The sequence below is a fragment of the Chinchilla lanigera genome, unplaced genomic scaffold (assembly GCF_000276665.1).
Source record: "Chinchilla lanigera isolate Chin_1 unplaced genomic scaffold, ChiLan1.0 scaffold00070, whole genome shotgun sequence".
Classification (NCBI taxonomy): Eukaryota; Metazoa; Chordata; class Mammalia; order Rodentia; family Chinchillidae; genus Chinchilla; species Chinchilla lanigera.
The window spans coordinates 7,254,486-7,279,438 of NW_004955471.1; the positions used below are offsets into that span (position 1 = coordinate 7,254,486).

Genomic DNA, 24,953 nt, shown 5'->3' on the forward strand with positions numbered 1-24,953 from the left:
CCAGGATCCTGCCTCTTCTGTTTATTAGGGATGAAAGATTGCAGTCTATTTGGCCTAGCACTCAGTTCTTTGGTAGTGGGCTGTCGTATTATGACCCCCACCCCCAACAATCTAGCTGTTAGCATACAAGTAAGAGCAATTGATCACAGCAACTATGTCACCTTGGCTGAAGTAGTGCAATCAGCAATGGCTGTCAGTCAGACACAGACTGGAAAGTGACAAACTGCAATGACTAATAATTAACCCTAGGTAAAAGGTTTACAGTTCTATAGTAAAATGTATGACAAATCAGAAAATTGTAGGTAAGTGCTATGCCACTGAGATATATTCCCGGCCCCAAATCAGAAAATTATACACAGTAAATATGCACTTAATAGAGCAATTTCACACTAATGGGAAAAGAATTAAAGGGGACAAGAGGAAAAAACAGAGAAATGAAAGAAGAAAAAGAAATTAGAACTAAGACTGAGGGACAAAGGATGATTTACCCAGCCTTAAGAAACTGGCTTGGGAAAAAGAAAGGAGGAAGGACAGAAGGAGAAAATAGAAATAAAACAATGTTTACATGCATACAAAAGCAGGAGCAAGGAAAGAAGGAGAAAATAAGAATAAAACAATATTTACTTGCACAAAAAAACTCCAAAAACAAGCCATCAAAAAAAACCAAACAAACAAACAAGTGAACAGCAACAACTATGAAAAAGACAAATAGCAAAGAAAGAAACAAAGAGAAAGTTCTCTATGATTTGTCTGCAGTTTTGCAGCAATGTCCAATTTAAGGTGTGACTCTGCTCTCACTGGTCGAGGGAGGCAGTCAAATCCCAGGTCCATCCTGGATAATCTCAGTGGCAGTAGGATTAAGGCAGTGTGCGGCTGTGAGACTGTCACAGCCACGGAAATTCAGGCTGAATCTGCCTCTGATCATGGAGGTGGGGCCTGAGTCCTTTAGCATATAGCACTCTGGGTGTCTCCTTCCAGCCTGACTACAGCTCTCTGACCATGGACATCTCCTGTGGTTGTCCCTCACTCAGTAACTATGGGACTTTTAACACTGGAAGCCCTGAGAGGAAGCCAGCGTGAAGCTCCACTGGGTCCCAGGTTTAGTTGGCCCCGCTCCGGGGGATGTGGTGTACAACTGAAGTGCAGTCACTCACCAGCTGTTGTAGTACCCGGCACCACTGCTCGGTTCTTCTGGTGTTTCTCCCTGAAGGTCTCTGGAGTCACCTGCTTTCACCGTCTCTGTAGATTTGATCTTTCTGTCTCTTGCCACAGCCAGGGGCCCGCGAGAAAATGCAGATTGCCTCTCACTTTTTCTGTGTTGTGGTCTGAGCCTTCAGATTCTCTGTGGGCTCCAATTTTCCCTTCAGATCATCCTGGGTTGCAGGGATCACTTCCCTCTCTCTTTTCTTCCCCAAGTTGTTATTTTCCAGTGTCTGGATTCTGAATCTGGGAGAGGCTGATTTATTGCTACTTACAGCTCTACCATCTTCCTGGAAGTCTCTCTTAATATTGTTTTTTTTAAAAAAAAACTTTATTTTGATCTAATTTTAGACTTGTAGAATAGTTACAAAAGTAATACAAAAATTCCTGTATATCTCCTACCCTGATTGCCTGATGCTAACATATGATGTAATAATTATCAAGAGTAGGAAATTAACACTGGTACAATGTTATTAAAGTACAGACCTTACTAGAATTAAATCAAATTTTCAACTATTGTGCTTTTTCTGTTCCAAGATCCCACCCAGGAGCCTATACTGACTTTAGCTATTGCTCCATAGTCTTTTCCAGTCTGTAAGTTTCTCACACTTTCCTTGTCTTTGTCACTATGTAGTTCAGTCTGGCTTTGAACTTGAAGCAGTCCTCTTGCCTCGGGCTCCCAGATGCTAGATTACAGGAGTGTATCACCACGTCTGGCCCAACTCTGACACTTTCGGAAGGATTGATTAGTTACTATTTAGAATGTCTCCTAATTTGTGTTTGTGCCATATTTTCATATGATTTGTCTAAGATCCTTCATTTTTGGCAAGAATACCACAAAAATGACGTATTCTTTTCACTGCATCACTGTAAAGAGTTAATGATGTTGATACATCTTAATGCTAGTACAGTGGTACCTCAGTTCACAAACTTAATTTGTTCCGTGATTCTGAAAAAGATGTCCATTTTCGTGTTTGCCACCTGAGACAGAGTTTGCAAACAAAACCATATTTTTATCAAACACCTGTTTGTGAGCCAGGTTGTTCATAAATAAAAGCATTCTTGAACTGAGGTACTACTGTTCTTGATCCTTGGTTAAGTTGGTGTGCTGAACTTTTCCACTACAAAGTTACTGTGTCTTTCTTGTCAGCTATCTTGTGAGAATTACTTTGAGACTGTATCATTCTACTCTCTTCAAACTTTTGCCCCCATTTTTGCATCTGTCAAATAGATCTTGTCTGCAGTATTTGTGATGCTTTCCTGTTGGTAATCCTGTTTCATTTCTATGCCTTTGATTGGAATTCTTTTATAAGAAGAGTCCTTTCTTCCTGTTTACTTTTACTTGCTTGTTTGTTTATGTCATTATGGACTCGCTAAGGTTTGTTTTATTCTTTGTGTTTAAATCCACAACTATCATTTGTTTTGTTGCTCAGTTTATTCCCGCCTTGGCTGTTAAGGGCGCCTTCAGATTAGCTCTGTATTTGGACAAGCCTTGCCTTTTTTTTTTTTTTTTTTCCATTCAATTTTCCTTATATTCTGATGCCAGAAGATGTTTCAGGCTCATCTTGTATTTTTCCTCCCTCAACTCCAGGATCAACTACTTCACCAAAGAGCCTTGTTTTTTTTTTATCGGAGAGTGGTATTTGGAGACAGAATCTGGGGACCAAGCATACTTGTTACTCTAGTCTCCTTGCTTCTAGGCTCCTCAGCGAACAGAGCTCGGAAAATAAAGTGATGCACACCCATACACACATGTAGTAAACTTTGTTTATCCTGATACCTGGTGCTAGCCTTACACTGCAGGGTCCCTTTTAGCATTTCTCCTTTGTGTTTTATACCTTCTTTCTCTGTGAAAAACCCAGTTGTTATCATCTGTATTCTATTCCTTTTCTTTCCTTGTTTTCTTCCTAAAGTTACCCATTTATAATACTGTTATGTTCATTTATTGGTGTTTCTGTACCATTTTGAGTTCTCACTATATTGTGGTGGTTTTAATATTTGGTATTTTAAAAGCTTTTTTTTAAGGATATTTGAAGAATACTATGGCTCTGAGAGACAGAATGTGTATATTCAGAGACGTCTCACTCTCCTTAGGCCTGTTACCCTGTTCCCATTCCCTTCATCTCCTCCCTTCCACCCCTTTCTCATCTTCCCCTCCTAGGTGATGTATTGCCTTTATTTCAGGTTTACCCTTCTTGTATTTCCTTTTTTTCAGTGAGCACAACATGTGCTTTCAAAATATCCCCTTGCATGCTTACATAGTATAGCTATTTTCTGGATTTTACTTTTGAAAACTAACAGTACAGTTGTCCCCCCTTCAATGACAGATACATTCCAGATACTTCAAAATACTAAGACACCCAGAATCTTGGTAGTGCTGAGCCCTATAGGTACTATATTTTTTCTTCTACATGTATATATGTGATAAAGTTTAGTTATAAATTACTGTGAGTACAGTAAGAAATTAGTAACAATAAAATAGGACAATTATAACAATATACTACAGTAAAAATTTTGTGAATGTGGTCTCTTTGTCAAAATTCCTTATGGTATTCACCTTTTCACATAAAGGAAGAACTCTGGCTGTTTGGTGTATTCGAACTGCTGGCACTACTACTCTTATTCTTTGGGATCATAATGAAATAAAATCAGGGTGACTTGAACACAAGCACTATGATACGGCAACAGACAATTTGACAACAGAATCGTCTACAAAGTGACTCATAGATGGGAAACATCTGCAGAATGGGTAGCATATACGGTGTGAATGTGGTGACAAAGGCAGTGATTGGCATTGCTGTAAGATAGAGCAGATGGCATGAAATGTCATCACACTGTTCAGAATGTCTTATAATTTAAAACATGAATTATTTACATCTGAAACTTTTCATTTAATATTTTCAAACCATAGTTGATCACAGGAAGATAAACTGCAGGTGAGGGGGAGGGTGCTGTATGTCCTGGAAATCATCCATATCATAAACATTGTCCGGTTCTCTATTTCTTGTCTCAGTTGCATAGTTTAGATGTACCATTGTTCATTTGGTCACCTTCCTGTATGGACACATAGGTAGTTTTTAATATTTATAATTTCAGAGAATGATGCTATATGTGTGCATTTTTAAAATCTGGAAGCTGTCACTCCATCCAGCAATAGGGAGTGTTACCATTCTAGCCAAGAACGGGGGTGTCTTTCCATTTGTGCAAGTTTTTAGTATCTTTCAGTCATGCTCAAAAATTTTCTCATACAGGTTTTACACATTGTTCCTAAGCATTTAATCTTTTTTGTTGCTGATTATAAATGGGATTTTTCCTGCTAGCATGTCCCCTTGACTATTGTCTTTGTATATGAAGGCTATTCATTTTTATATCTTCTTTTATTTTTGAATTAGTTTTATCATTTGTTCTTTGTGATTTTTAAATGTAATATTATATCTACTTTTTTACCTTTTATTCCTTTAGTTGATTTTTCTTAACTAGTTGGACTGGTTAATACCTCTAGTACAGTGTAGTACTGTGGGCATCTTTCCCTTGTAGATGATCTTATTAAAATGCATCTTTATTTTATTACATAATATAATGGTTGTAAGACTAAAATGTCTTACATTTTACTACATATACATACGCTGTATATATACACACACACTAAAATGTGTGTGTGTTTGTATATATTGGTCATGTTGAGAAAGTATCTCTTAAATAAGTGCTGACACCAAAAATAGTCTTATCTCATTGTGTATAGAGAAAGTGTTTTTCCCCTTAGGTTTATCAATGTACTATATATTAATAGATTTTCTAGTTGAAACAGTCCTGTACTACTGAGATAACTCCCAGTTAGTCATGTACCATTTTCTTAGCGTGGTATTGGATTCTCTTTGTAGACACTGTATTTCAAGAGTAAAAATTTGGGCTTTTTGCATTACAGTTTTTAAGATGGCATCCTATAATTCTTTGTGTGTCTGTCTCTCAGTTAAGATTGAGGGTGCTTTTAGAAACTGAACTAGATTTTATTTTTCTTTCCCTTTAGTGCCTAGCGGAGTTCTTCATGTATAGTTGACATTCTTCAAACATTATTGAATGAATTAGTAGCAGAAATTGGTCATTAAACTGTTATTGAATCTGAGTATATTGTATTTCTCTTTGACAGTGAGTGTCACATTTGTTTTTAATACTAAAAATTGCTGTCCACCAGGGTCAGAGAGGTCTGAGTTTTGGTTTGGAACTTGGATTTGTGTAGCCACAAATAACTGTATTTTAATTTTTTTAATCTGTCAAATCAAGTTAGTAATCTGGTTTTTAACATTGTTTCATATCTAAATGATTTTATGAAATTATTATTCTGCATAAATGCTTTTTCTGAATTTTTGTTTGCCTTTAGAATTTACTTGTTGTGATTAATAGATATTCATATAGTATAGATAGCTCTGAAAATAAAATTCAGGTTACTAATAAAATGTCACACTGTGGATATTTGGAAGACTGTCGGTGGGATGACACAACTCTCTGAACTGAATTATTTAATATATGCCTAACATATTTTATTTTTAGGTATGTCTGACTGCAGCAATGGTACAGCTCTTGGTGCATCTAAACCCGCCACAGAAGAAATCAAGTCTAATTCTGAGGTGACTGGGTAGTATGTATATTGCTTTATAAAGTCAGTCCATATCTCAGTCAAGGCTTCAGATGGTTCAGATTTAGTTGTCTAAACATATGCTATTCTGTAGAGCCTTTTTTTACATGATAGTCAGAAACAGCGTACCTGTAAGAGAAGAGGTTTCTTCATAATGTTAAAGAAGTTACACTTGCCTTTGGACATGGGAAATTTTAGAGTATAGCTTACTTAGCATATAATAATGAAGATAAAAGTTATATATTTTTATTTAAATTTGAAACATGACAATGGCTAGAAGTTTCTGTTGAAATGGTGGCATCAGGTGTCTCACAGGTAGGCTTGTCCACTTCTGTAAGCAGTCTTCGGTTTGGTATGCATCGGCGTCCATCTGTAGAGCTTTTAAAGTCTACTGAGTTCTATCCTTCAGGCTTCCTGAACCTGTAGTGATGGAGACTGGGCCTTATGTATCATTTTTCTGAGAAATACCACCTAAGAACCACTGTTCTAGTCATAAGGGCAAGGAGAAAGATTAAGTAGTTCATGTTTATATTGCATCCAAGTTAATATAGGTGGTTTTTGGAAATGTACATTAGTAGTAGTAGGAGTGTGTGTGTGTGTGTGTGTGTGTGTGTGTGTGTGTTTCTTAAAATGTAATGAGCAGCCTGCCCCCCCTCCCCCCCTCCTTTTTTTTTTTTTTTTTGTGCTGGAGATTGAACTCAGGGCATTTGCACTGAGCTACAGCCCAGCCCTTTTGTTTTCTATTTTAAGTTGGCCAGGCTGGATTTGAACCTGCAGTCCTTTTACCTCATAGAGTACTGGGATTACTGGCCTGTGCCACCACATCCAGCTTTCAAGTAGTATTTTAGTATTGTCCTACATTGAACTTTAGAATAATTCACTGTAACTCAGGTAACTAGAACAACTATTATTTTTCCCACATTTTCTAGTGAACAAATTTAACCTTCACACAGGTTCATGACTGATTTTAGAGATTTGATAAGCTTGGCTAGATACACTATTCATTTGAGGCAAGATACTGTGAATCTTTGCAACTAGTTTTAATGTAGGATTTAGGACTGAATGATTGATTTTAGTTTTACTATAAAAGTCAAAGATGAGTTGTGTTTGAAAACGTATTGTGGAGAATTCAGGATTGTGTTTTCAGATAACGTGGCTGTTTGTCCTTTGGCAAAGCAGTGCTGTAGTTACGTAGTCCTGAGAAACTAGAGAATTGTATGTACTATATCTTTGTTCATAGATTTGATTGTCTATGATCAGATTTTTTTTTTTTTTTTTGGTACTGGGAATCAAACTCAGGACCTCGCGCTTGCCAGGCAGGTGCTGCATTGCTGAGCTATATCCCTGGCCCCAAGATCTCTTTAAGTCTGTACTGTTGAGAGATGATCAGACAGAAGTTGGTGCATGTCGGTTACAGGAAAGATTGGCAGTCCAGCCAGTCATGGGATTCATAGAACTAAAATGCAAGTATTCTATTCGTAGTTTGCCACTTTGAGTTTCGTGTTTATGAATGTTACTATAATAGTTGCTAAGCTAGAAGTTTCCTGCTAGGAGAGAGTGAAGTTAAGATAACACTGTTCGGAAGGAAACCACTGCCAAATAATGGATTGTTCAAATTTATCTGTAAATTAACATTAAAATTCATGTTAGTCAATCTCTTCATTTTAGCCATACTCAAATATGCAGTGTCAAGGGGATATAATAATACTAGTAATAATAATAATAGACCAAATATATGAGTGTAAGCTAAATTATGCTCTTGTTAGAAATCATTGTAGGAGATTTTAGTTGACCAAAGTACAAGTCGGGAATTTTTTTTGACTTTAAAACATACATATTTATATTTTTTATAGAATAAACTGCCATTTTTTTACAACGTGGATTGAACTTTCTCACTTTTTTTTTTGGTACTGGAAATCAAACTCAGGACCGTGTGCTTGCCAGGCAGGCGCTTGTGGCGCTGAGCTATAAACCGGCTGTAACATGGACTGAACTGAAGATCATTATGTTAAGTGAAGGAGGCCAAGCACAGGAAGGCATGTACCACATGGTTTCACTTGGACATAGAATCTGGAAATGCTGCCTTCGTACAAGTTGAGAGTACACTTAGAATGGTGGTTACAGCACTAGGGGCCGGAGCGGATGCGGGAGGGAGGGCCGGGGAGAGGTTTGTCGGTGGATTCCAAGTTACAGTTACATAGGAGTAAGGAGTCCCAGTGTGTCTTGATTGGAGTGCAGAGTATATATGTATTGAAATATCACATGCTACCCTTTTAATATGTATAATTTTTGTTTTTGTTATTAGTGAAGAAATAAAAATAAGTAAAACTTGCTATTTACTAGTCTGCTGTTTTAAACCTGTTTTTCAAAGTTCATGGGTCAGAATTTTCTTCCGAGTAGAAACAGTAGGCTGCTTTCCCCATTTGCTGAGAGCCCAGTGGGTGCCAGGCATTGTATTAGGTTTTATGTATATTTTTAAAAATCTCATTTGATGCTGTAATAGCCCTGTTGAAGTCGAAATTATTTCCCCATTTTACAGATTAGGCAGGTGAAACTTGAAAGGATTAATGTAGTTATTAAGGAACACAACTATGATTTGAACCCAAATGAAAATTTAAAAATGAGTAAATTTAAGAAACTAAGTAGAAAAAAATTTTACAAAGGGAGAAGAAATTGGGTAAATGGGTAAGATTTTAAAAAAACAAAAGAAAGCAAAGAAGTTATGTTAGGAATTTATTATCTTATGTTGGAAGTATAGCTTGAATTCTTTGTTGTCTGCCACCTCAGCCTGTTTCTGGTATTTAAGAAAAATACACAAATATTTGCATTCTTTTGTGTAACTCAGAAGTCTAAAAAAGTGAGTTGGGTACATATTCTGCATTTAAGGTGCATGTTGATTCATGGAGGGAATTTATAAATAAATGGAGAATAATAACGCCTTTAAAGTAAGGCAGATTAGTAATTGTGGCCGTGCAGAGGGGCGTCAGTCAGGAAGTCAGTGACAGCGGCCTCCCGCTGAGTCTTAGGGTGTGGGTAGAGGTTGAGCGTGTGAGTGGGGCTCACTAAGGCAAGACATAGAGAGAACAAGGTGAGAAACGGTGTGAGGAAGAGTGAGTTGGACTTCTAGGCTACCTGAAGAAGCATAATTGATGGAAAGAAGAAAATCCAGGTCAAGGCAGGGTTTTATGACAAGCTGAGACGTTGGATCTTATATTACAGACAAATCGGGAAGGAGGCAGATATGTTGAGGATACATGTAATTTTATGATGTAAAATAGTGTTTACTGCCTTGAACATTGTAAGGAGCTAAAGGGGGAGAAGAGTGCTAGTTTATGTAGCTTGGTCTGGGGTGGCTGTCTGAGGAGCTGATGTAAACTCAAATGACACGTGGGAGAGCCACAAGGAAATCTGGGGGTAAGACCTTCCAGGCAGAGGAAACAGCAAGAGAACAATCAGAGAAGGCGTTTGAGGAAGAGTGGAGAGGCCACACTGATGGAATGAGTGGGTGTCCGCGGGGAGACAGTGGGAGGGGGGTGGTTTAAGAGGGAGCTGGCAGCCAAGATGGGCATGGCCCGAGAAAGGAGAGTGCTAGGCAGAAGGGGAGAAAGTTGGAAAAGGCTTCAAATGCAGTATTCAGGCAGCAGTAGTTGAAAATAGACAAATATGATGTTGATAGTAATAATTAAAACATTAAAAAATTATAACATAAAAAAAGGCAAAATAGTAAACAAATTACCTAATATTTATCATCCAGGTTCAATAACTACCTGGATTTACCACACTTGTTTTATTCTCCATTTGTAGAACGTAATAGGCTTGATCTGCTTATTAAAACCATACAACTGCCAAGATGGAATAAAGGGGGAAGGCTGTCATGATACTTAACCCTGCTTTTTGTTTCATGTTATTTTGTTTGAGACAGGGTCTTGCTATGCAGTTCAGGCTGGTCTTAGCCTCTGAGTGTTGGGATTATAGATGTGCATCACCATGCCTGGCAACCCTGTCTTGATCAAGGTCTGTTCCAGAAAAGCATAGCGTGTCCGTGGTGTCAGTTATGATTGTAGTTGTGCTAGTAAATACAGGACAAGTTTTCTTTGTCTGAGAGCTTGGGGCCAGAAATGTTTTAGATTTTAGATTTTTGGGGATTTTGGAATATTTACGTGTATGTAATGAGATAGCTTGGGGTTGGGATCCCAGCTAAACATAGAATTCATTTATATTTCTATATACTTTACATAGGTAGCCAGAAAGTAATTTTATGTAAATTTTTAGTACACCTTTGTTTTGACCGTGACTCACCACATGATATCAGCCATGAAACTCTCCTTTTTTTTTTTTTGTTTTGTTTTTCCCTTTTTGAGACAGGGCCTCACTATGCAGTTCAGGCTGGTCTTAAACTCACTTTGCAGTCCAGGCTTACCTTGGACTCACAGCGGTCTTCTTTCCTCAGCCTCCTGAGTGCTGGGATTACAGGCCTGTGTCACCATGCCCAGCTTTCCATTTATGAACTTATGACAGCATTCACGAAGTTTCAGACTTTGGAGCATTTTGGATTTTGAAGTTTTATAAACACCTCTGCTGGTATTATTAGAACTACTCCAGTGTTTGTCCTATTCATCTGGAGCTGAAGTTAACTGCAATATCTTTATGAGGGGTGTTCATGTTATACAGTACTTTCACATTTGATACTCAGAAGAGCTGTATGATGCATAGATGAGCTTAATATCATTTTATGAGAAGGAAAGTGAAAGTTATAGAACTAAAGTGACTTCTAAATGTTAAAAAGGAATAGAGATGCTTAAATCCATTTCTTCTATTTCTTTTCTTTCTTTCTTTCTTTTTCTTTTTTTGGTCTTTTTGAGACAGGGTTTCAAGGTGCAGTTCAGGCTGGTCTTGAACTCACTTTGTAGCCCAGGCTGGCCTTGAACTCGCAGCAATCCTCCTGCCTCAGCCTCCCAAGTGCTGGGATTACAGGCATGCGCCACCACACCTGGCTCCATTTCTTTCTGATACCTTGCTAGTTCCCCCTGAAACTTCATGCCTTCGGCTATTTACCCAATACCTTTGACCTGTGTTGAATTAACACTTTACTATAATTTTTTTATAGGGGGCAGGTACTGGGAATCGAACTCAGGACCTCATGCTTGCCAGGCAGGCACTGTGCCACTGAGATAAATTCCCAGCCCCACTTTGCTATAATTACAGTAAGCGTTTTTAGAAAGGTCATACTTTTGCTGAAACTGAAAGCACTTTCAAAGCCTGTTTGAATTACAAGTTTAATAGAATTGCTCTCTCTTTTTGTAGGCAAACAAAAATCTAAATAATTTCATCCAACACAGAAGGCATTTGTAGTTTTCAACTGGAACAAAATATGGTCTCTGTGCAGTTGCCTGAAAACATACTAACTAGAACAATTGGAGTGGAATATTTGTGGCTATTTCTCTCTTCTTTCATTCTGTTTACTTTCTTCACTGCTCTTTATAATTGACTGAAATTAAAAATTTAGCCTTTTAAATTGGAAGAAAATATAACAGATAGCCAGACAAAATATCTACTAAACACATATAATTAATGACCTGAGCATTGGAAATATTTCATAGCACTTTTTATTGCCTTTTAAAATAGCCCTTTTTTTAAACATCACAGATTTAAAAGACTGGAAAAATTTTAAGCTTATTATTACACCACTTTAGTTTTGTTTGCTCGGTGGTAAAGAATAATTTTAAATGTATTTTGGAAAATACAATGCTATGATAGTTAACTGATTGTGTCAGTTTGACTAAGAAATGCTCAACTAACTGAGTTCAGCATAGTTCTGGGTGCGGCTGAAGGGATTTTACTGAAGACAGAAGACCCAGCCTGGGTGTGACACCAGCCAGTATGAACAGAACAGGAGGAAGGAAGGCTCTATTTCTTCAGAGGAGCTCCAGTCTTCACCTTCACCTTGGACATCATTTCCTGGCTTCCAGCACAGAGCTTTCAGCCTCCAGCACAGACCCTTCAGCCTCCCGGCTCGAACCCTTTGCCTCCTGGTATGACTTGCATGGGACACTGCAGTGAGCTCCAGGCCTTTGATGGGATCCTGTGGGTCCTCAGGGCGCATGCACACTTTTTGCACTCTTCCACACCTGACTCTCGGTGGCCGTTGTAAGCCAATCTTGTAAATTCTTACACATTTGTATATCTTACATTAAATCTGTTTCTCTAGTGAACGCTGACTGCTACAGATTTTGGTACTGGAGTGGCTATAGAGAAACAGAATTTTAAAGATGAAATTCTTTAATGGCTTGAATGGTTCTTGGAGCTGCCTAATTTGATCAGATCAACGGTGCCATGGTCCCTCCTCTGATACTGTGGGAAGTACTGATAGTGCTTGGTATGAGCGATTTCAAATGCAGTGTAGATCCATTCTGATTTACCCCTTGGGGGATAGAAGGAATTTATCAAATCCATAGATAATATTGTGAAATATTTTTGATGGAGTGGGAAATACAATGATCCTGCCCAATTGCTCTGGACAAACTAGTGAAGGAAAATAGTGAGCTAAAGTCTTCTAACTGTGAGACAAATTAATAAAGGAAAATAAGAAGCAAAAATGCAAATTCGCAGCTCCAGACATACATAAAGAATGTAAAAGTTTTTAAGTGTCCAGAAAGAGACTCTCCTCTCCATTGGCCAGGATTCTAGAAATACAGCATAAGTTTAATGCTCAGCCTCGAAGGGTATCTGAAGTAAAGGTAAGGGGTCTGATCAGAAAAGAGGGGGATCCCATAAACTAGGATGGAAATGTTTGGGTGCGTGCACCGTGACAGGCCTAAGGTTTTTTGTTTTTCTTCCAGTACCAGGAATAGAACTCATGACCTTGCGTTTGCCAGGCAGGCGCTTTGTTGCTGAGCTAAATCCCCAGCCCAATCCAACTAAAACTTAAAGTCCTTCAACCTCAGTGAAATTTCTAGGAGTCCAGTGGCATGGGGCATGTAGAGATCCTCCTTCTAAGATAAAAGATAAGTTGGGCTCCCTCTACAACCAAAAGAGAGATGCAATGCCTAGTGAGCCTGTTTGAATTTCCAATGGTACTTGAAGTGTCAGTGGCAGGTAAAGATGCCGTTTTGAGTTTCTGGCAGGCCCCCTTAGGTGAAATGTAGTGGAGGCCTTTAGGGTTTTGGAACAAGGGTCTGCCATTGTCTGAAGACAACTCCTCTCCCTTTGAAAAACAGCTCTTCACCTGCTATTGGGCCTTGGTGGAAATGGAACATATGACCATGAGACACTAGGTTACCATGCTACCTGAGTTGCCCATTACAAGCTGGGTATTATCTGACTCACTGAGTCATAAAGTTGAGTGAGCACTGCAACAGTCCATCATTAAATAGAAACGGTACATACGTGATCAAGCCATAGCAGGTCCAGAGGGTACAAGTAAGTTAGCTGAAGAAGTTAGCCAGGTGCCTATGGCTCCTACTACTGCTATGTTGCTTTCTGTCTCAGCATGCACCTGTGGCCTCATGGGGTGATCATATGATCAGCTGTCAGAAGAAGGGACGGCCAGGGCCTGATTTATGCATGGTTCTGCATGTTATGCAGGAGCCACCTACATAATGGGATGTCCTCAAAGGACAGTGGGGAGAACTTTGGGCAGTGCACCTGGTAGTGCGTTTTGCGTGGAAGGAAAAATGGCCAGATAGGCAACTGTAGCCGATGGTCTCCCTGGATGGTCAGGAACTTGGAAGGAATGTGACTGGAAAATGGGTGACAAAGATATCTAGGGAAGAGGTCTGTGGATAGATTTCTCCATGTGGGCAAGGGATGTAAAAATATTTCCATCCTATGTAAATGCTTACCAAAAAGTGATCTCAGCAGAAGAGGATTTTAACAACCAAGCAGATAAGGTGACCCGTTCTATAGAGTGGCCAGCCTCTTTCTTTAGCCACCCCTGTGACTCCCCAGTGGGCTTATGAACAAAGTGGCCATGGAGGTAGGGATGGAGGTTAGTCATGGGCTCAGCAACATGATCTCCCACTTACCAAGGCTCATCTGGCTATAGCAACTGCTGAATGACTAGTCTGCCAGCTGTGGAGACCAACACTGAGCCCCTGATGGCACCATTCCCCAGAGTACTCAGCCTAGGACTTAGTGGCAGGTGATTATATTGGACTTCCTCCACCATGGAAAGGACAGTGCTTTCTCTTAACTGGGATAGACACATTTTGGATATGGATTTACCTTCCCTGCACATAATACTTTTGCCAAAACTACCATCTGTGAACTTACAGAACACCTTATCCACCATCGTGGAATTCTACACAGCATGAACTCTGACCAAGGAACGCATTTATGGCCAAATGAGGCAGTGGGCTCATGCTCATGGAATTCACTGGTCTTACCGTGTTCCTACCATCCAAAAGTAGCTGGATTGATAGAAAGGTGGAATGGTCTTTTGAAGACAGTTACAGTGCCAGCTAGCCTCCTAAGCTACTGCCTCAGTAGCTTATAGTGCTGGGCTGAGGTTCCTCAAAGGTTGTGTGTGCTTTGAATCAGCATCCACTGTATGGTACTGTGTCTCCCATAGCCAGGATTCATGGGTCCAGGAATCAAGGGGTGGAAGTGGGAATGGTACTACTCACCATTACCCTCAGTGATCCACCAGCAAAATTTTTGTTTCCTGTTCCCAGGACCTTACGCTCTGTTGGCTTAGAAGTCTTAGTTCCAGAGGAGGGAAGGCTTGCAACAGGCAGGAAGCACAACAGTACCTTTGAACTGGAAGCTAAGACCCCCATCCCTCTCGGCCATTTTGGTCTCATGCCCCTGGGTAAACAAGCTAAAATGGGAGTCGAGTGTTGCCTGGGGAGATTGACACAGAGTATGAAGGGGAAACTGGACTATTACTCCAGAATGGAGGAAGGGAAGATTGCATGTGGAGTGCAGGAGAACCCTTAGGGCACCTCCAGTGTTACCATGCCCTGTCATTAAGGTCAGTACGGAACTACAGCAACCAATCCAGGTTAGATGAAGAATGATTCTGAATTTTCAGGAATGAAGGTGTGGGTCACCCTTCCAGGGAAAGAATAAAGATATGCTGGGGTACTTGCCAAAGGCCAAGGGAGTACAGAATGGGTAATAGAAGAAGGTAGTTCTAAATACCAGCTACAACTCCATGATCAGTTACAGAAACAAGGATTATAATTGTAAAAGGTCTCTCTTAAAATGCTTCCTGTATAACACATTGATGGACTTAACACTGGTTTGTTAAGTATTGTTCAACTCATGTTAGAATGTTCAACTGGCTAGGTGTGGTGACCCAAGCTTGTAATCCCAGCACTCAGGAGACTGAGGCAGGAGGATCACTGCAAGCTCCAGGCCAGCCTGAACAACAGCGTGAGACCCTGTCTCAAAAAAAAAAAAAAAAAGTTAAACTTATGAAATATTAGGAGTAAGCATCACCCAAAGAAAACTTGCCATCTATTCTGGGAAGGGATTCATGTGTTTTTGTTTGTACGCAGGATGTATGAATTTGTCTTTGTATCAGGAGACTGTGGTTTAAGGAAATGAATCTGGTTGTCCATTTGATAAAGGGTAGATTGTGGTAGCTGACTGTGTCAACTTGAGTAATAAATACCCAACCAAACTGGGTTCTGGGTGTGGCTGAAGGGATTTACTGAAGATAGAAGACGCCCCCTGGGTGTGAGTGACACCAGCCAGTACGCTTGTAGCCTGAATGGAGTAAAAGGGAAATGAAGAAGGAAGACTCGCTTCTGTTTCTTCAGAGGAGCTCCAGTCTTCACCTTCACCTTGGACATCATTTCCTGGCTTCCAGCACAGAGCTTTCAGCCTCCAGCACAGACCCTTCAGCCTTCCAGCTCCGACCCTTTGTTTCCTGATTCGACTTGCTCAGGACACTACAGTGAGCTTCAGGACTTCGAGTGAATCCTGCGGGCCTCCAGTGCACGGACAGCCCTTTTGCATTTTTCCACACCTGACTCTGTGGGCGGCCATCGTAAGCCAATCTTGTAAATTCTTATATATTTGTATATCTTACATTAAATCTGTTTCTCTGGTAAGCACTGACTGATGCAAACACCTTATGTAGTTCTACAAGACAAGTTCTGTCTGTATGTGTGTGTATACTTCTACATGTACACATGTATACACACTATTTAAGCTGCTGAGTTTGTTGTAACTTGATGTGACAGCAGTAGAAACCTATATAGGTTAGCAGAGCCTGTGATTGTATTTCAGGCACCTCTGGAGCAGCGGTGTAATGTAAAGGTTAATTCAAGCCAGACAGCTAGGTTCAAATCCCAGTGCATCATTTGCTAGTTGTGTGTCATCAAGCAAATTTCCTGAAATTATTAATGATAGTATTAAGTCAGAGAGTGTTTATGAGTTTACATGAGATAATACATACAAGATAAGTAGAATTAAATCAGTTAATGTGTGAAAAACAAATAGTGCATGGTACATGATAAGTACTGATTGTTAGCTCTTGTTGTTAGCTTTATTTGCAAGAGGATGCATTATTTAATTTTTTAAAATTCCTTATCTAGTCCTGAGTCTACTCATCTGTAAAATTGGGAGAATCATGTTTATGCTACAAGGCAGTTGTGAGAGTTAAATAATTTATGTAATATTCTTAGCACAGTCCCTGGTAAGTGCTCAATAAAAGTCAGCTTTTTTAGTGATTACTGTTAGTTTCAGAGTAGGGAACCATGGAGCTGTCAAACAAGTTTCATAGCATTCTGATGCTTTGTAAAGGTACTATGCCATTTCAAAGTTAGCATCTGATAAAATTATTTATGAAGATACTGAAAAGCCTTCTTAAATTTATCTGCCTTTTGATTGTAAGTCTGATGTCAGACTCCTATGTTGCAAGCCGATGGAAGCAGCTCCAGCTCATTTACTCAGAAAAGGGATTTACTAAGAGAATCCAGAGGTGCCACCTGGTTTGGGAAAGCAGAATAAGGGACCATTGCTGCTGTTGCTTAGCATCAGACACTGCAGCCTGCACTGACAGCACCTCTAGTCCTGGTGACTGGATGCTTCAGTAGTCCTGTGGCTTTAGTTAACCCAGGAGTTTCATCTTGATGTAATTATTGCTGTTGAGTTCCTTGAGGTCCTTCTTGCTTCTTAACCCGTTTCTGATACCTTTTTTTTTCCTTTTAAAGGAGGAAAAGTTTATTTTGACTCACTTGTTGTATAGGTTTCAGTCTATAGTCAACTGGCTGCATGGCAGGGCAGCATGGTAGAGGGGCATGGCAGAGGAGGAACAGCTCATGGCATGGTGGCGGGAAGCAAAGAGCTGTCAAGGGGGTGGGAGATAGACCCTGCCAGGCCACACCCACCTCCTCCAACCAGGCTTCACCTCCCAAATCACATCTAGCTATAAACTCATCAGTGACCAATCCACTGATAGGTATCATGCTTACATGATCTAAATACCTCTCGAAAGCCACTTATGCACACATAAGGCTTTAGGGAGATAGCTGGATATAAATCATCGTATTCTGGCCCCTGAGCCCCAAAAGATTCGTACCCATCCTTTTATGCAAAATACATTTTGTCTGTCTCTAAGAGTTGCCAGAATCCTAACAGTTTCAGCAGTGTTGAAAAGTCTTAAGTCCGGAGCCTCCGAGATTTAAGGCAAATTCTTAGCTGTGACCCCTGTAAAAATAAAAAGAAAGTTGAGTACAACTGACATACAAAGACACAGGATAAACATTCCCCTTCAAAAAAGAGAAATAGGATAGAAAGGAATGGGGTCCAAGCAAGACCAAAACCAGGGCAAATATTAAATCTTCTAGGTGCATGTTCAGCACACGGAGCAAATTTTAGATGTGAACTCCAGAAGGCTTGGGCAACCCTGCCTCTCTAGCACTGTTGCAGTGTGGGGTTTTCCAAGGGGAAAAATACAATTCAGGACCCATATTTTATAAGATTATAATAGTCACCCGAAGAATCATACACAAAAAGAGAGTGCAGGAAATTATCCATACACTGAAGACCAAAGAATCCAGCTGAGGGCCTGGCATGAATCTAGAGCCTATGACAATGGCTCATGCAGGCCTGTTTCATGGATCTGTGCTGGGAAGGCCCAAAGGTCATTGGTGGAACCTAGAAAGTCTGTGCCAGTGGATGAAGGATCTGTGCTAGTGGGCTGAGGGATCTAAACTGGAACCAGGAAGTGATGCTCAAAGTAAGAACCGGAACTTCCCTGGAAAGTACCACAGCCATCCTCAGCAACAGTGAGGTCCCGAGCTCCTCCAGTGAAGAGGAAAGCCAAGTTCCTATGAGGGACAGCCAAAGTGAACCATAGCCATTCTTAGTGACAACGAGGTCCTGAGCTCCTGCAACAAGAACAGCCAAGTTCATCAGGAAAGCCAGCATGACAAGATACTCCAGCAGAATACCCCAAGAGAACCGACAATTCCCCAACAGCTTCCAAACAGGCTCTTGAGCTCCCAACAGCTTCTACACTTCTCCAGTTTTGCCTCTTACGCTGCCAGCAGCAATCCTCAGGTGGCCCCCCCACACCCAGCACCAGGCTGGCTCAGTTCAGCTGGGTATTACAAATTGACCACCAGTTGTCAATCCACCACAAGTTCTGCTGGAGAGTGTAGTCCACATGCCTTCTTTCTTGGGCTGGCCTTGCTCAGTCCTTGCAGCTTTCCTTAGAGGTTCAAAATTCCTGGGTTTTCTAACATCAGGGGTCTCCACTGCACATTCAACTTCACTTCTTATGGCTTCACACACTGCCCTCTTAGGGGTACACTGCCTGGCATCCCAGGCCTTTTGCTGAACTCTGGTTGGAAGCCTTCATGACCCCACAATTCTTGTATTCTTCACGTGCCTAAAAACAGCACCATGTGGATGACGCCATGGTCTGCCACCTGCTGGAGCCAGTTTTCCTTCTGTCACATATGTCGGGCCTGGGTGGCTGAGCACCAAGAACTCACTCTCAAAGAACAAATTCCCTAAATTGCACACCATTCTAGAGCATGGTGCCCTGAGGCGCTCTTCTAAAAGGAAAGTCTCACTTTTGTGATTTTAAGCCTTTGAAGGGTGGAACCTTACTGGTTTTTCACATTCCCTCAAGGTATTTTTACTTTGTCCTATGACGAAATAATTGGCTTCTTTTTAGTGCTAGGAGGAAGCACTAAAAGCACTTTCAAGGAGGAAGCCCTAATCTGCTCTGTCTTTGCAGTTCCCAACAGTACAGGAGCTTCCTTTCCTTTGAAGCTCAGAAACTTTTTAAATCAGCTGTACCTTTTTTGCTTAACTTTCAAATCAGAGCTGCCTAAAAGCCCCCATACAACCACCTCAGCATTATCCTGCCTTGAAATTTCATCTGCTAGATTAATTAGCCCCGTGCCCTTAATCTCAGTCTCCCACAATGTCTCAGGACAGTAGCAGATGTAGACAAATTTTCTACCAGAGCATAACACATATGGCCTGGAGCCCAGCTGACCATGCAGTCCTGTTCCCACCCGAAACTTCCTCTCCTGGTCTTTACGGGCTACATTCTTAGCAGCATTCTGGTTGCCAATTAGCATTTCTTTTCAGTTAGCATTAAAATTCTTATCAGCATTCTAAATGCCAATCAGAGTCTTCCATCAAGGTTCACTGACATAATTCTAGGGCTGTTTCTCCGGCTGGCATCTCCAAACCTTTCCAAACTCCTCCTTCAAGCCAATTCCAAAGGCTTCTGAGCAATATGCTCAAGTAGCTTTAACATAATAAAAATATAACTCCGGGCCTGCTAGATGTCAAATGTGCTGAGTTCATGTCCCCTGAATATCAAAGAATACATTCCAAGGAACAAAGGAGGTTAAGAGTAGGAAAAGTTTATTAAGAAAAAGCTCCTGAGAGGAAGGGTCCTGAAAGGGGTTGTCACGGAGGCTCTTTGCCAGGGTTAATTTGTACAGCAAAATCACAATGTGGGTACAACATGATCAAACTACAGTCAGCCTTTAGTATTACAAGTATAGCTGGTTAGCTAAAATGGATCCAGTAGGGAAATGAGTCACATAGCAAGGGCATATAGATGATCAGAGGAATTCTTGGAAAGGGAGAGAAGTGGGTCCAGGTGTTCTGGTCACCCACATAGGTGTCTGATGACTCGGCCCACTAGACCAGGTGGTGCTAATTATAGTATGATTTCAAATTGCCTTTTTTTCTCTAGGGCGGCGTTTAGGCCTTGCTATTGCTTCTCCATCCTGATGCTTGGCTCTCTTCAGATTTATCTCCAGCTACAATTCTGATGTCTCAGTTTTTTTTTTTGTGCTAGGCCCTCAGTGACATTATTAATTTCTCTCCAGCTTAGCTGTCTATAATTACATCATCGCAGCTACCCCACCTCTCTGGGACCAAACTCTATCTTAGTTCCTTTCTCATTGCTGAGACACAATACCCTATATCCGCAACTTAAGGAAGAAAGGTTTATTTTGGCTCACAGTTTGTAGAGGTTTCAGTCCAGAGTTAGCTGGCTCCAAGGAAGGGTGGCATGGCAGAGGAGAAAGCCAGTTTCTGATATTCTAAGTCTGGGGCAAGTGCCTTTGACTGGCAAAGCTAGGTGATACAACAGTGCTCTACATAGCACTTATACCCCACAACAGTGCTGTGGTGTAAATACCATCATTGCACTGAGGGAAGAGAGCTTTAGAAACTTGCTTAAGATTCACACGAAGGAAATAGAAGAGTCATGAATGGAACAAAGCATTCTGTCTGGCTCCTGATACTTGTCAGACAACCTGGTATTTGCATCTTTCATATAATATGAGGCAGGTTCTGCCTTTCCCCCAAGGCTCAAAGTGTGGCTTTTCCCAGCACTGAGAGAGGGCTGGGGCTAGGGAGTCAGAAAGAATGAGCTATATGTAATGCTTGGCACATCAGTTATGTCTCTGTTGCTGTTTTGAAAGATCTAAGATGAGTAATGAGGATTTTTTTCATGATTGCATTACACACTCTGCTATTTGCCATTGTCTTGGCACCCTCTTGGAGGCAGTACTTACGATTTTCAGGCTTTGTGCCAAACAGGAATATGTTTCTAAATGACGCTTAGGCCAGTGCAGTCACTTTTACAGTGAGAGAATACTGGCCTAATCTATTTTTTGTAGTTTGGCTATATTTTGGAAAATGACAAGCTTTTTTTGCTGCTGTATTGCAGTCCACCAGCAAGTTGGTCCCTTTGAGAAAGCTATCAGCCCATAGTTTTATGGGGTTAACAAACATTCTAGGGAATTTAGAGTTAAAAAGTGGACCTGTGTTCAAGGGTATGAAATTAAGACACATCAGGAGACGACGAGGTTAAAAAGTCAGCACCTCTTAAATGAAAAACGTATTTAAAAAAAAAAAAAAGTGGGTCATAGGAAACAGAGATAGAAATTTTACAAATGGAAAGAGGATCCAGAAATGGAAAGAGGGGGAAGGGAGGGAAGAGGAAGGGGAATAAAGAATTCAGATATGTTCGGTACATGGGTACCTACCCCTAAGGTGAATATAAATATTATATCCTGCAAACACTGACGCAGAATTTTTTTAAAAGTCAGCTTCAGAGACTTATGTGGCCAGTGGAAATACCAAGAAGCCAGAGCCAAGAAAAGCAAGATCATTAAAATCAGTCCCGCTGAGACAAGGGAGCAGTTTTCGTGCTGTAAAACCCAATTAGGAATTTTTCCAAGTGACAAGGAACAAATTCCAGGTGCTAAGGAACAAATGCATGCGTAGAGTAGTCACTAAAGCAACCCGTATAAAGTCACATTTATTTTATTGCTGTAGTAAAAGCCTCACCCAGAGGCAGAGACCTAAGATGGTTTTGAGATGTGTTACGTGAAGAGGCATAACCACAGAGAGTACAGTGCTGCTAAAACGCCGCCTGTACGTGCAATGACATCAAGAGGCCAAGTCTGACCAGGCATGTGGCACATACTGTAATCCCAGCATGCTGGGATGCTGAGGCAGGAAGATTGCAAATTTGAGTCCTGCCTGGATAACATAGCGACTTCGAGGCCCTTTCTGAAAATAATGAATTTTTTTAAAAGGTGGATATTGCTCAGCCTGGGTTCAGTGCTTAGTGTGGAGTTGCTCTGTGGATGGATTTTGGGCTTGCAGGAAAAATAAATTATTTGGGGTTAGAGATGATAAAAAGGAAATTTACCTGTTTTCAGAATCAGTTCATTGAAATAAAATTTGCATATGATAAAAATGCATCTGTTAAATGTACAACTCAAGGAGTTTTGATGAATGTGTTAGTTTGGGAAACCATGAGGACAATCAAGATGCAGTACATTTCCATCACTCTAGATGTTTCTAGTGTCCTTTGGCAGTTAATCTTTTCCTTCACTACCCTTCTCTCAGGTGACCCCTGATCTGTCATGACAGATCAGCTTTGTGTATTCTGGAAGGCTATATAAATGTAATCATATATTATGTATTCCTTTGTATTTGGTTTTTTGGACTCAGCATAATTTTGTGAGGTTACTCAGGAGTAGTAGTGTGTATCAGTATGTCATTCCTGTTTATGGTTGAGGAATATTCCATTGGATGGCTATACCACAACTTATTAATTCAGGAAGCTGTTGATGGACCTTTTATCCTCCAGGATTTAGGCTCTTGTGAGTAAGACTGCTCTAAATACTTGCATACAAGTCAGGATATTTGTTTTCTCTTTGGTGTATGCTTAGGTGTAGAATGGATAAATGGTATAATTAGTTGTATATTAACTTGTATAAAAAGTTGCTGAACAGCTCTCCAAAGTGAGGTACTTTTTAACATTCATTCCCTCCAACAATCTATTAAAATTCCAGTTGGTCTTCTCTAACACTTGGTATCTTACTGTGGTCTTAATTTGTATATCTTTGTTAACTAGTGATATTGTGTATCTTTTCACTTACTTGCCTTTTATGCTTTTATTCTACAAAATGCCTTCAATTTTTGACCATTTTGAGTTGTTTTCTTACTGAATTGCATGAGTTATTTATATATTTTGAGTACTGGTCTTTTGTCATTCCTATAGATATAGATACATAGATATATTTTCTCCCCAGTTTGTAACTTAGCTTGCCATTTTTTAATGATATCTTTTCTAAGTTTTTGGTTTTGATGAAGTCTGAGTTACCCGTGTTTTTCTTTTTATTGTTTTTGCTTTTTATGTCTAAGAAATGTTTGCTTCCCCAAGGGCAGGACTCAGTCCTCTTCCACCCGTAATAACCACTGTTCAGTTTATTGTCCTCATCACTTGGATTAAGTTCATTGTGTTTTGTAGCAGTACTTTATTCTGTTTTACTGCTTTGTGGCATTCCATTGTACGATGATACCACAATTTACTTGGTGGGCATTTGTTTCAGTTGCTTCCAGTTTTTGGCTACTATGAATAAAGCACCTCTGAATACTTACACCATTCTTGTCTTTTGAGGGACATACGCATTTATTTTTCTCAGGAGTGGAATTGCTGGATTGTTATGCATACACTTAAGCTGTTTAATAATACAGCTAAATCAGATTCCAGTGCAATTTTGACTAGTTTTTACTTGGATCAGCAGTGTCTGAGTACATTTGCTTCATGTACTTGCTAAGACTTGGTTTTTGTCAGTTCTAGTTTTGGCCATTTTAATGTGTGTGTTGTGTCTGGTTTGTGGTTTTACTCTGCATGAGAAGTTGAACTGAATTATTCTGTAGCTCCTTCCCAATACTAAAGTTTTCTGTTTGTCTGAAAGAGTAACAAAGGTTATGGTTGAAGGTGCAGCATGTAACACAAGTCCTTAAATAAGAGCAGGCATTCTTGGGTTTTTATGTATATATATGACAGACGCTTACTTGTATAGCTGATTTTGCTATATTTACCTTCCTCCTTTTTTTTTGGACATGCTTATAGTAGTGGTTCTCATTGGCTGCACATTTGAATCACCTCATGAATGTATAAAAATAGTTGAAAACCTTACGGGCCATTCATATAGGAGCTTACTGGAACCTGTCACTAACTAATGACTGCTGTGGAGTAATTAAAAGCCCCCCAGGCAGTTCTGAGATGTAGGAGTTTGAGAATCATTGGCACACATGAATGAAACCTTCCACTCCCACTAGAGGACTTACGTATACTTTGGGACCACAACTATAAAGTCTTTATTCAGTTTGTGCCCTGTTTACATACCCCCAGCTTTGATCCATTGAAAAGATTCAGGAAACTAATTCTCAGCTTTTTCTGTTTTGGTTGTACAGCATATTAATAATGTTCCAGGTCAGTTCCATGCGCATATTTTTGCTTTATGTATCTCTTTGTGTTGTAAAACTAATTCTGCCTTTAAAGCATCTTCAGCTACATGTGAATTGAGACAGCCACTCACCATTAAAATAAATGTATTTTTCTATAGCACATAAAGCCACAAAGTATTTGATCTGCTCTGATCTTATCCTTATACATGGCTATGGAATTAGAGTATACTTGGAATTAACAGCACGAAAGAAAAGGGGTGTTATTTAATTGTTACCTTGTAAAATAAAAGGTGAATAAAATATGTTCAGCTTGTTTTAATCATCTCTGGACAAATAGCGTCATAATCTGGAATGTGATATCCATGTATTGGATTTTAAAAGTTTGCTTACAGAAATTTAGGTATACAGTGAGTGTGCCTAATATTTATATTCTAACTTTGAAATAATTCAGTGGTACCTGCAGCTGCCTTTATTGACCAATCAGCTGATGGTTAAATTTTCAAGAATTTGTAATGCAGCTTTTAAACATTTTTAAGTACCCTAAAGTATATAAAAAACGTAAGCTGCGTAAAAGCATGACTAAGTCCTATATTAAAAACAAAGGCAATACTCAAAACAAACTAGTTTCTAAATATTCTACTGTTGTCTGCTCTGGAGACTATCTCTGTGGTATTTCTGTGTGGTTGATACTGAATTTGGGGTACCCCTACTGCTACATGTCCTTTCCTGTCTGGATTCAGTGAGATCATGTTGGAAGCTTGAAACTGCCCACAGTGAGAGCGTTGACACCACAAAAATAGACAAATAGTAAAACCACGACTGTTTGTTTGTTTGTAGAACCAGCTGTTAAGCACCTTTTAGCACACTGGAAGCATCATTCTTTTTTTGTTTTGTTTTGTTTTTTTGTTTTTTTTCC

The 24,953-nt window shown here is 40.0% G+C and overlaps 1 protein-coding gene across 4 annotated transcripts in view; it reads left to right on the plus strand.

Moving 5' to 3' along the window:
• The window catches only part of Arfip1 (ADP-ribosylation factor interacting protein 1), a 111,312-nt gene that overhangs the window by 16,030 nt on the left and 70,329 nt on the right, over positions 1 to 24,953 (plus strand). For 2 of the 4 annotated variants that reach the window (XM_005400906.2, XM_005400902.2), the window contains exon 2: positions 5,749 to 5,825. The exons of 1 other annotated variant lie outside the window; for it this stretch is intronic. In XM_005400906.2, coding sequence (XP_005400963.1) covers positions 5,751 to 5,825 — 75 coding nt within the window. In that variant the 5' untranslated portion in view covers positions 5,749 to 5,750. Of the gene's footprint in view, positions 1 to 5,748; positions 5,837 to 24,953 lie in introns of those variants that run through there. One more of the 4 variants, XM_005400905.2, reaches the window with a different exon arrangement.